Raw genomic sequence first — 12,562 nt, 5'->3', positions numbered from 1 at the left:
CGGCAGTTTGGGGCAAGGCTAGGGTTGAGCATAGCTGACAATTTCACCCAAATGTATATTCCTCTTGTGTACTTTCTCTCTTTCTCTCTCTTTTAAATCCCCATTTTGGGTAACACGCGCCCTAGTGTGTTGGCCCGTTATACTAAGTTCTAATCAATAGCCTAGAGTGTGTTTTTGTGTATGTGTATCTTTTATCATCATTTTAGCTTTTTAGTAAATAAACATTCAACTAAGACTGGTGTGGTGCTAATTCATTAGTGAGACCCGGGTCCGTGCAGAATCCCGGGCTATACGACGTTCAGAACGAGACTGTTAGAGGCAACTGGTTAATTAGCGGCTGTGGTAAAATCGATATTCTTTGAGTTAATTTGGGAAATAGAAACTCAATAAAAACTAGTTTTCCCATGGTGCCCCAGGTTAATGACTTAATAATTGCTTGATTCAGTTAATCACGTAATTAGAAACTTGTTATCATTCGATGAGCAACAGTCGCCACATTAACTAATACAACGTCACGACAGGTCCAATGTGTGTCCTGAAAATACACCCCACACCCCATAGTCCTCCCATCAGCATGAAACAGCAGGAACCGGGATTCATCAGACCAGGCAATGTTTTTAACATTTTCATTGTCCAGTCTTTTCAGTCCTTAACTGCAGTTTCTTGTTTTCTACTGAAAGCAAATGGGAATCCATAAGAAATACACAAAAACTACATTATTAAGGATCATAGCTTTTCACCTGGATTCACCTGGTCAGTTTAAGTCATGAAAAGAGCAGGTGTCGTTAATGTTTTGTACACTCAGTGTATGTTGTGTCTACTAGCTCATTCCCACAGAGAACTGCAGAGGGAAGCAGTACCACCCAGTCAACCATCAAACTCCATTGTGAGACGTCTCACAGAGGATATTCAACCCTAAGGGCAAATCCAAGGTCATCTTAATATCTTTACAGTAGAAACTAACAAAACACATCAAAACTAACAAGGTGCAAACTGATCAGTAAAGTAAAGAGAGGCTAACATTCTATAACGCTCCCTTTCCTAAGCACAGTTCTCTCACAGTGAGAAACTATAGGTTTACAATAGAGTGTTCTAAGCTGTCTTCATTTGATCCAATTCATCGTTGCCAATTATTTAAAGACATGATAATTAAGTGGAGTGTCTAATCTCAGCTGGTCTGAGAGAACTGATGAGGCTTCTCTCCTTTATGTATACATTGGTGTCTTTTTAAGTGGCCCAATCTGTAGAATCTCTTCTCACAGTCAGTGCAGTGATAAGGCTTCTCTCCTGTGTGTATACGTTCATGTCGTTTTAAGTTGCACAGTAGAGAGAAACTCGCCGCACAGTCAGAGCAGGTGTAAGGCTTCTCTCCTGTGTGTATACTTTCATGTCGCTTTAAGTTGCACAGTAGAGAGAAACTCGCTGCACAGTCAGAGCAGATGTAAGGCTTCTCTCCTGTGTGTGTTCTCTGATGAAATTTTAGCCTGGTTGATGTTGGGAAACATTTTACACAGTCAGAACAGGAGTACGGCTTCTCTCCTGTGTGTGTTCTTTGATGAACTTTTAACTCAGTTGATGTTGCGAAGCATTTTACACAGTCAGAGCAGGAGTAAGGCTTCGCTCCTGTATGTTTTTGTTCATGTGTTTTTAAGTGGCCCAGTCGAGAGAAACTCTTTCCACAGTCGGAGCAGGAGTAAGGCTTCTCTCCCGTATGTATATATTGGTGAATTTTTAAGTGGCCCAGTAGAGAGAAACTCTTTCCACAGTCAGAGCAGGAGTAAGGCTTCTCTCCTGTATGTTTTTGTTCATGTATTTTTAAGTGGCCCCGTCGAGAAAAACTCTTTCCACAGTCAGAGCAGGAGTAAGGCTTCTCTCCTTTGTGTATACGTTCATGTCGTTTTAATTTGCACAGTAGAGAGAAACTCGCCGCACAGTCAGAGCAGGAGTAAATCTTCTCTGTGTGTATACGTTCATGTCGTTTTAAGTTGCACATTATAGAGAAACTCGCCGCACAGGCAGAGCAGAAGTAAGGCTTCTCTCCTGTGTGTGTTCTCTGATGAACCTTTAGCTTAGCTGATGTTGTGAAGCATTTTATACAATCAGAGCAGGAGTAAGGCTTCTCTCCTGTGTGTGTTCTCTGATGAACTTTTAGCCAAGTTGATGTTGTGAAGCATTTTACACAGTCAGAGCAGGAGTAAAGCTTCTCTCCTGTGTGCACTCTCTGATTAACTGTCAAAGCCTTGGATGTTGTGAAATTCTTCCCACCGTCAGTACAGGAATACCGATTCTCTCCTGTGTGTATTTTTAGGTGTATTTTTAGCTTTGATAGAAATGGGAAAATCTTCTGACAATGTGGGCAGTGGTGAGACCTCTTCGCTCTGTGATCTTCCTGCTGTTGCTCTCTCGATGAAGAGAATGTCTCAACACGGTCTCCTGTGTGAACAACATCAGAAAAACCAGTCAGTTGGTGTGATATACATGTCAATCACATGTATTTTATATAGCCCTTATTACATCAGAAGTTGTCACAAAGTGCTTTACAGAAACCCAGCCTCAATCCCCAAAGAGCAAGCAATGCAGATGTAGAAGCAAAGTGGCCACGAAAAACTCCCCAGCAAGCAAGAACCAAGGAAGAAACGTAGAGAGGAACCAGGCTCAAAATGGTGGCCAGTTCTCTTCTGGCTGTACCGGTTGACATACGTATTCATATCAGTAGGCTGTACAATACAGGGGAATAAAACATATTCTAAAAAGTGGGTAAAAGTCATGAAAATGATGAGCCATATCATCCTCCCCTCACCATCACAAGGGTTAGTAACCAGGCTGTATCACATCCGGCCATGATTTAGAGTCCCTTAGGGTGGCGCACAATTGACCCAGCGTCGTCCGGGTTTGGCCGGGAGGTAGGCCGTCAATGTAAACAATAATTTGTCATTAACCTCACTAGGGTATGTGGGACGGTAGCGTCCCACCTCGTCAACAGCCAGTGAAACTGCAGGGCGCCAAATTCAAAACAACAAAAATCCCATCATTTAAATTCCTCAAACATACAAGTATTTTACACCATTTTAAAGATACACTTGTTGTAAATCCAGCCAAAGTGTCCGATTTCAAAAAGGTTTTACGACGAAAGCACACCAAACGATTATGTTAGGTTAGAGCCAAGTCACAGAAAAAGACAGCCATTTTTCCAGCCAAAGAGGAGTAAGAAAATGCAGAAATAGAGATAAAATGTATCACTAATCTTTGATGATCTTCATCAGATGACACTCATAGGACTTCATGTTACACAATACATGTATGTTTTGTTCGGTAAAGTTCATATTTATATACAAAAATCTGAGTTTAGACGGAACGCTACTGTCTCACTTGGCAAAAAGACAGAGAAAATGCAAAGCGCCAAATTCAAATTAATTACTATAAAATCAAACTTTCATTAAATCACACATGAAAGATACCAAATTAAAATTACACTGGTTGTGAATCCAGCCAACATGTCAGAATTCAAATAGGCTTTTCGGCGAAAGCAAACGATGCTATTATCTGAGGATAGCACCATTGTAAACAAAGAGAGAGAAGCATATTTCAACCCTGCAGGCACGACACAAAACGCAGAAATAAAAATATAATTCATGCCTTACCTTTGACGAGCTTCTGTTGTTGGCACTCCAATATGTCCCATAAACATCACAAATGGTCCTTTTGTTCGATTAATTCCGTCGATATATATCCAAAATGTCAATTTATTTGGCGCGTTTGATCCAGAAAAACACTGGTTCTAAATTGTGAAACGTGACTACAAAATATCTCAAAGGTTACCTGTAAACTTTGCCCAAAAATTTCAAACTACTTTTGTAATACAACTTTAGGTATTTTTTTACGTAAATAATCGATCAAATTGAAGACGGGATGATCTGTGTTCAATACAGGATTAAAACCAACTGTAGCTAGCTTTCTGGTCATGCGCTTCTAACAAACAGGACACTTTGAGTGACCCTCCGTCAAGATGGCCGTACTTCTTCATTACACAAAGGAATAACCTCAACCAATTTCTAAAGACTGTTGACATCCAGTGGAAGCGGTAGGAACTGCAAGAAGGTCCCTTAGAAATCTGGTTTTCCAATGAAACCTCATTGAAAAGAGAGTGACCTAAAAAAAAAAGAAATCTGAATGGTTTGTCCTTGGGGTTTTGCCTGCTAAATAAGTTCTGTTATACTCACAGACATGATTCAAACAGTTTTAGAAACTTCAGAGTGTGTTCTATCTAGATCTACTAATAATATGCATATCTTCTGGGGATGAGTAGCTGGCAGTTTAATTTGGGCATGCTTTTCATCCAAAATTCCGAATGCTGCCCCCTACCCAAGAGAAGTTTAATGACTTTCCTAGATAAATAAAGGTTAAATAAAAACTGTCTACTTCACTTCTTTAGTCTACTCTCTGATCACTCCAGATAACCCAGTGAATAAAACAAATGCTGGCAATACTGGTGTCATCCATGCGAGTCTGAGTAGCATGAAATAACATCTACCTTGTCATTGAAACAGTTCATCATGAAACAGTTCTACTGCAACTTTTCATACACAGTGGGAAGTTGGAACGAACAACAAACTTAGTTAGATCGAACCCTGCTCTTACCATGAGAAACAGATTTCCCAATCTTCTCCTCCTCTTCTTCATCTTTAATGATGACATTCAGCTCCAGTGTTTGACTGCAGTCTTCCAGCTTCACTGATGCCATTTCTGAATCCTGCAGTGCAAACTGGGCTCCACTGTCACAATCAGGACCCAGTGACTGTAGGTTTGGACATAGTGTGGAATGAGAGAGGCAGGCTGGGTTTGTCCTCACTATTGATGTTACCGGCCTCGGCATCGGACTTAATTCTAGTCGTCCTGTAGTAACAATGAGAAACAGACACAAAAAGTTATTGTGTTGACATTTCTGGCACATTCTTTATTCTCTATTAAAATATATTATATTTTTTCTTGTTCAATTATCTCATTCAGAGCTTGACTTGGACTGAAATAGTATTTGATACTCATTTTGGGTGGCGGTACTGTTTATATTTAGATGCAGGAGCTCCACAACACTGTTGAGGTAATATTCTATAAGAAGAACATGAGCTCAAGCAGTAGAAAATTGAGGTTCCGGTTCTCAGCTCCAGTGAGCTCCTGTCCATCTCATTTCAATAGATCAGGTAAGTAAGCAAGCATTGACAACAAACATGAATTCATTCAAATTAGACAAAGTACAAACTACACAATGTAACTAAACCTAACCTATAGTAGATTTCTTGGTTTACATAAATTAATAAGTAACTCAAAAACCATTTAGTACAAGGTTGCAGTATGTTTCAGGCAGCACTATGTACTATTTTCCTGAATAACCTTGTCTTCACTGTATTTCACATCAAAAAACAATTGTATTTCCCGTTCACACCATATTAACATTTATAGACAAAGAAACTGAATGTGTCTGAATATTACTACATAAAATTGTCTCTTTTTGACGCAGACAGTGGGCACGGCGGTTTTCCCAGCTTGTGAATTTTACACAAAACCAATAACATGCAAAACAAATCTAGAAATCTCAAATAAATTGATTATGAAATTACCTTGAGAAAATGATGTACTCAGACAAACCCAAAGTCTCTAGCTATGTAGCTTGTAAAAAAGTGATCACGTTCTTCACTTGGTTTGACACAAAAATAACACATCAACCCTTTACCAAATGTGATAATACCTTAACGGATGTTACCTAGCATGGTATGACATGTTTTGATATTAGGAAGTTTAAACCTGGTGAATGTACAGCAAATCTCCTAACAGGGCACTCTGGGAATTCAGGAACATGACCCCCTCCACAGTTGCAACATTTGACATTCACATACTCTTCAATAAAAAAATGTCTGTCTGCAAACACTTGACATGTGGCCAAACCTTTTGCATTTATTCCATTGCATCGGGTTTTACACAAACTCTCTTATGTAAAGCTGGGATATAAAATATACCCCATAGGGTGGTAGATACTCTTCATAAAACATCAATAATATAGATTAACAATGTTCCTTCTTCACATTCTCCATACGGGTCAAGCGATGTGCATTCGCATCCTTCTTCTTTGGGATTTGGTTGGCGGATCACATCCAACTTTTATCTGCATACACCGCCACCTACTGTACTGGTGTGAGGGATTTCACAGCCGACATACATTTGATACAGTAATTAATACAGAATTGCCCTGCCAACTATTAGCTAAAAATTTGGGGGAAAATGTTCTTGGTTCGTGAGGGTGACTGATCTCCTCAGACCAATTGGCAGTAGACCCTGAACATCGTTCTGGTTACCAAAAGGGATCCGTTTCAAGGTCTCAGCTTGGAGAGAAGAAGCCTTGTGAGGTATTGGTCGGTCACATGCAGGAACCAAACGTTAATGATGAATAATGAATAAGCTAAATCATGCAAATATAACTTGTCTGTCTAAGCAGTATATAGGAGAACTAACGGGACTGCCCCGGCAGAGCTCCCGACCGACGTGTAATTATGGTGCATTAGGTTTGTTGGAACCTCTCCAGCTTGCTGATAATAAAGAATGATTCATTTAAGTTTGACTGAGTCCCTTTGTGGTGATTTTCCACAATAAAAACCCACCAGCCCATTCTACTATTTAACCCTATGCCAGACCACTACACCACTCAACACCTTCTGCAGCTGTTCTGCAGTAAATCCTCACAATCCCAATCCCACAACCTCTATTTTCTGTGACTTTCTATCCATTTCTGCAGTACAATTGACAACCATGGCTATAAATGCTAAAAAGCCCACCTTGCTGAAGCACATATTCTTCCCATCACTCTCTCTTGGTCTCTGCCTCACAGGAATCCTCTCAGGATCCCTCACCCTGTACCCATCTTCCTCTACCACTCTCTTCACTGCTTCACCATACTACACTTTCTGTACTACTGTAACCCTGGCAACCTCAATCTGCCTTTCTTTCACCTGACACCTCAGATCTCCAGCCCCATTGGTTACCCCACAACTAACACACAGAACTTTCTCCACGATACCACATATTCCTTCATCTCATGCCCTTCTGCACACTTCTCACATCTAGGGCATCTCATGCCTACACACTGCTGCAACAGGCCCATAAACCTGACACCTAAAACACTAGTATTTACGGGGGGAAAAACACTCACAGGATAACTGACACTTCCTACCTTCACCTCTGCATCAAAACTCTACATGACAGACAATGTATACTCTGTTTCCCAACACTCTACACTGGATCTACGTCTCACCTAAAGACGGGCATCACAGACACCTGGAATCTTCCATTTCAACTGCTTAACACTTAAACCTAATCCCATTATCACTCCTTTCAATGCCGCCCTGTTCCAGAGAGCAATTCGAGTCACAATTATTGTCCCCAATCGCGAAATCCGGAGCGCCCACTGCCTCTGGATATAAGAGAAACAATAAATAATTATGAGTCCACTCCGAGTCACCATCACCAATCTTGTTTCTCATGGTCAGAGTCCTTTAGGTGCCTTTTGGCAAACTCCAAGATGGCTGTCATATGCCTTTTACTGAGGAGTGGCTTCCATCTGGCCACTCCACCATATAGGCCTGATTGGTAGAGTGCTGCAGAGATTGGTCTTGTTCTGGAAGGTTCTCCCATCGCCACACAGGAACTCTGTCACAGTGACCATTGGGTTCTTGGTCACCTCCCTGACCAAGGCTCTTGGAGGATTTTCAATCATATCATTGGACTAAAATGATTGACAGTCAAATGCAAGCCTAACACCATGTGCAAAGGGCCTTTGGGTAATGTAGCACATGTGCAATGGTATCTGTCTCTTTTCACTGTCAACTGTGTTTATTTTCAGCAAACTTAACATGTGTAAATACAGTTGAAGTCGGAAGTTTACATACATCTTAACCAAAAACATTTCAACTCAGTTTTTCACAATTCCTGACATTTAATCATGGTAAAAATTCCCTGTCTTAGGTCAGTTAGGATCACCACTTTATTTTAAGAATGTGAAATGTCAGAATAAAAGTAGAGAGAATTATTTATTTCAGTTTTTATTTCTTTCATCACATTCTCAGTGGGTCAGAAGTTTGCATAAACTCAATTAGTATTTGGTAGCATCTTTTAAATTGTCTAACTTGGGTCAAACATTTCAGGTAGCCTTCCACAATAGGTTGGGCGAATTTTGGCCAATTCCTCCTGACAGAGCTGGTGTAACTGAGTCAGATTTGTAGGCCTCTTTGCTCGCACACGCTTTTTCAGTTCTGCCCACACATTTTCTATAGGAGTGAGGTCAGGGCTTTGTGATAGCCACTCCAATAACTTGACTTTGTTGTCCTTAAGCCATTTTGCCACAACTTTGGAAGTATGCTTGGGGTCATTGTCAATTTGGAAGACCCATTTGCGACCAAGCTTTAACTTTCTGACTGATGTCTTAAGATGTTTCTTCAATATATCCACATAATTTTCCTCCCTCATGATGCCATTTATTTTGTGAAGTGCACCAGTCCCTCCTACAGCAAAGCACCCCCACAACATGATGCTGCCACCCCCGTGCTTCACAGTTGGAATGGTGTTCTTCGGCTTGCAAGCCTCCCCCGTTTTTCCCCAAACATAACGATGGTCATTACTGTCAAACAGTTCTATTTTTGTTCCATCAGACCAGAGGACATTTCTCCAAAAAGTATGATCTTTGTTCCCATATGCAATTGCAAACCGTAATCTGACTTTTTTATGGCGGATTTGGAGCAGTGTCTTCTTCCTTGCCGAGCGGCCTTTCAGGTTATGTCGATATAGGACTCGTTTTACTGTAGATATAGATACTTTTGTACCCGTTTCATCCAGCATCTTCACAATGTCCTTTGCTGTAGTTCTGGGATTGATTTGCACTTTTTGCACCAAAGTACGTTCATCTCTAGGAGACAGAACGAGTCTCCTTCCTGAGCAGGATGATGACTGCGTAGTCCCATGGTGTTTATACTTGCGTACTATTGTTTGTACAGATGAACGTGATACCTTCAGGCGTTTGGAAATTGCTCCCAAGGATGAACCAGACTTGGAGGTATACCAATTTTTTTCTGAGGTCTTGCTGATTTCTTTTGATTTTCCCATGATGTCAAGCAAAGAGGTACACCTACAATTGACTCAAATTATGTCAATTAGCCTATCAGAAGCTTCTAAAGCCATGACACCATTTTCTGGAATTTTTCAAGCTGGCACAGTCAATTTAGTGTATGTAAACTTCTAACCCCCTGGAATTGTGATATAATGAATTATAATTTAAATAATCTGTCTGTAAACAATTGTTGGAAAAATGGCTTGTGTCATGCACAAAGTAGATGTCCTAACCGACTTGCCAAAACTATAGTTTGTTAACAAGAAATTTGTGGAGTGGTTGAAAAACAAGTTAATGACTTGCAGGTGCCTTGGTGGAAGAGTGGGGTAACATCTCACAGCAAGAACTGGCAAATCTGGTGCAGTCCATGAGGATGAGATGCACTGCAGTACTTAATGCAGCTGGTGGCCACACCAGATACTGACTGTTACTTTTGATTTTGACCCCCCCTTTGTTCAGGGACATATTATTCAATTTCTGTTAGTCACATGTGTGTGGAACTTGTTCAGCTTATGTCTCAGTTGTTGAATCTTATGTTCATACACATATTTACACGTTAATTTTCCTGAAGAAAAACACAGTTGACAGTAAGAGGATGTTTCTTTTTTTTGCTGAGTTTATTTTTACCTTGTCAGCTCATGAATTCGATCCAGCAACCTTTCGATTACTGGCTCAACGCTCTAATCACTAGGCTACCTGTACTTATTCATATAAATAGGCTGTGCAATGCAAAAGGAGAATACAACTATTCTAAAAGTATCTCATAAGTCAAGAACATTATGAGCCATATCATCCTCTACTCACCATCACAAGGGTTAGAAACTAAAGACTCATTTCATATCATCCTCCACTCACTATCACAAGGGTTAGAAACTAAAGACTCATTTCATAGAACTTTAAAACACTGGTAGTTTGTCTACTTCACTTCTTTAGTCTACTCTCTGAACACTCCAGATAACCCAGTTAATAAAACAAATGCTGGTAATAGTGGTGTCAAGCCATGCAAGTGTCAGTAGCATTAAATAATATTTATCTTCTCATTGAAACAGTTCTACTGCATCTTTTCATACACAGTGGGATGACGTAACAAACAACCAAATTAGATAGATAGAACTTGCTCTTAGAATCAACCTGAAGATAGAATCTGCTCTTACCATGAGAAACATACTTCCCAATCTTCTCCTCCTCTTCTTCCGCTTTAATGTTGACATTCAGCTCCAGCGTTTGACTGCAGTCTTCCAGCTTCACTGATGCCATTTCTGAATCCTGCAGTGCAAACTGGGCTCCACTGTCACAATCAGGACCCAGTGACTGTAGGTTTGGACTCAGTGTGGAAGGAGAGAGGCAAGCTGGGTTTGTCCTCACTGTTGATGTTACCGGCCTCATACCTGAGTCGGCAAGTAGTTCAAGAGAAACAGACACAAAAAGTTATTTTCTTGAAAGTTCTGGCAAAGTCTTTATTCTCTATAAAATATATTATATTTATTCTTGTCCAATTATCTAATTCAGTTCTTGACTTGGACTGAAATAGTTGCCGATAAACATTTTGAGTGCCGGTACTGTTTATATTTAGGTGCAGGAGCTCCACAATACTTTTGAGACAATACTTAAACTGTAGTAGATAAATGCATAAATGACTCAAAAACCATTTAGTACAAGGTTACAGTATGTTTTAGGCAGCACTATGTGCTATTTTCCTTAATAACCTTGTATTCACCGTTTTACTTCAAAAAACAATTGTATTTTCTGTTCACACCATAGTATCATTTATAGATGAAGACAAACTGAATGTTTCAATATTATTATTTTAATTTAATTTTAATTTCAACTTTATTTAACCAGGTAGGCAAGTTGAGGACAAGTTCTCATTTACAATTGCGACATGGCCAAGATAAAGCAAAGCAGTTCGACACATACAACAACACAACAGTAAAACAAACAGACAGTCAATAATACAGTAGAAAAATAAGTCTATATACAATGTGAGCAAATGAGGTGAGATAAGGGAGGTAAAGGCAAAAAAAAGGCCATGGTGGCAAAGTAAATACAATACAGCAAGTAAAACACTGGAATGGTAGATTTGCAGTGGAAGAATGTGCAAAGTAAAGATAGAAATAATTGGGGTGCAAAGGAGCAAAATAAATAAATAAATACAGTAGGGGGAGAGGTAGTTGTTTGGGCTAAATTATAGATGGGCTATGTACAGGTGCAGTAATCTGTGAGCTGCTCTGACAGCTGGTGCTTAAAGCTTATGAGGGAGATAAGTGTTTCCAGTTTCAGAGATATTTGTAGTTTGTTCCAGTCATTGGCAGCAGAGAACTGGAAGGAGAGAAGGCCAAAGGAGGAATTGGCTTTGGGGGTGACCAGAGAGATATACCTGCTGGAGCGTGTGCTACAGGTGGGTGCTGCTATGGTGACCAGCGAGCTGAGATAAGGTGGGACTTTACCTAGCAGGGTCTTGTAGATGACCTAGAGCCAGTGGGTTTGGCGACGAGTATGAAGCGAGGGCCAGCCAACGAGAGCGTACAGGTCGCAGGGGTTGGGTAGTATATGGGGCTTTGGTGACAAAACAGATGGCACTGTGATAGACTGCATCCAATTTATTGAGAAGGGTATTGCCAGAGGCCCGGACAACAGGCCCTCCGATTTGACACACTGAACTCTATCAGAGAAGTAGTTGGTGAACCAGGCGAGGGAATCATTTGAGAAACCAAGGCTATCGAGTCTGCCGATGAGGATGTGGTGATTGACAGAGTCGAAAGCCTTGGCCAGGTCAATGAATACGGCTGCACAGTATTGTTTCTTATCGATGGCGGTTAAGATATCGTTCAGGACCTTGAGCGTGGCTGAGGTGCACCCATGACCAGCTCTGAAACCAGATTAAATAGCGGAGAAGGTGCGGTGGGATTCAAAATGGTCGGTAATCTGTTTGTTGACTTGGCTTTCGAAGACCTTAGATAGGCAGGGTAGGATAGATGTAGGTCTGTAGCAGTTTGGGTCAAGAGTCCCCCCCCCCCCTTTGAAGAGGGGGATGACCGCAGCTGCTTTCCAATCTTAGGGAATCTCATACGACACGAAAGAGAGGTTGAACAGGCTAGTAATAGGGGTTGCAACAATTTCGGCAGATCATTTTAGAAAGAAAGGGTCCAGATTGTCTAGCCCGGCTGATTTGTAGGGGTCCAGATTTTGCAGCTCTTTCAGAACATCAGCTGACTGGATTTGGGAGAAGGAGAAATGGGGAAGGCTTGGGCGAGTTGCTGTGGGGGGGGGGGGGGTGCAGTGCTGTTGACTGGGGTAGGGGGAGCCAGGTGGAAAGCATGGCCAGCCGTAGAAAAATGCTTATTGAAATTCTCAATTATAGTGGAATTATCTGTGGTGACAGTGTTTCCTATCCTCAGTGCAGTGGGCAGCTGG

At 40.9% G+C, this 12,562-nt stretch overlaps 2 protein-coding genes across 2 annotated transcripts in view; one reads left to right on the top strand and one right to left on the bottom strand.

Moving 5' to 3' along the window:
- LOC129860161 (zinc finger protein 883-like) overlaps positions 1 to 10,531 on the bottom strand; it is a 104,693-nt gene extending 94,162 nt beyond the window's left edge. The window contains exons 1-2 of the mRNA XM_055930520.1: positions 10,303 to 10,531; positions 4,639 to 4,893 (exon numbers count right to left, since the gene is read on the bottom strand). Coding sequence (XP_055786495.1) covers positions 4,639 to 4,893; positions 10,303 to 10,405 — 358 coding nt within the window. The 5' untranslated portion in view covers positions 10,406 to 10,531. The remainder of the gene's footprint in view (positions 1 to 4,638; positions 4,894 to 10,302) is intronic.
- The window catches only part of LOC129860120 (zinc finger protein 91-like), a 398,291-nt gene that overhangs the window by 309,786 nt on the left and 75,943 nt on the right, over positions 1 to 12,562 (top strand). The gene's annotated exons all lie outside the window — the stretch shown is intronic.

Source organism: Salvelinus fontinalis, chromosome 7 (genome assembly GCF_029448725.1).
Source record: "Salvelinus fontinalis isolate EN_2023a chromosome 7, ASM2944872v1, whole genome shotgun sequence".
NCBI classification, from domain to species: Eukaryota; Metazoa; Chordata; class Actinopteri; order Salmoniformes; family Salmonidae; genus Salvelinus; species Salvelinus fontinalis.
The sequence above is the reverse complement of the archived record's forward strand: the minus strand, read 5'-3'. Positions and strand labels throughout refer to the sequence as shown.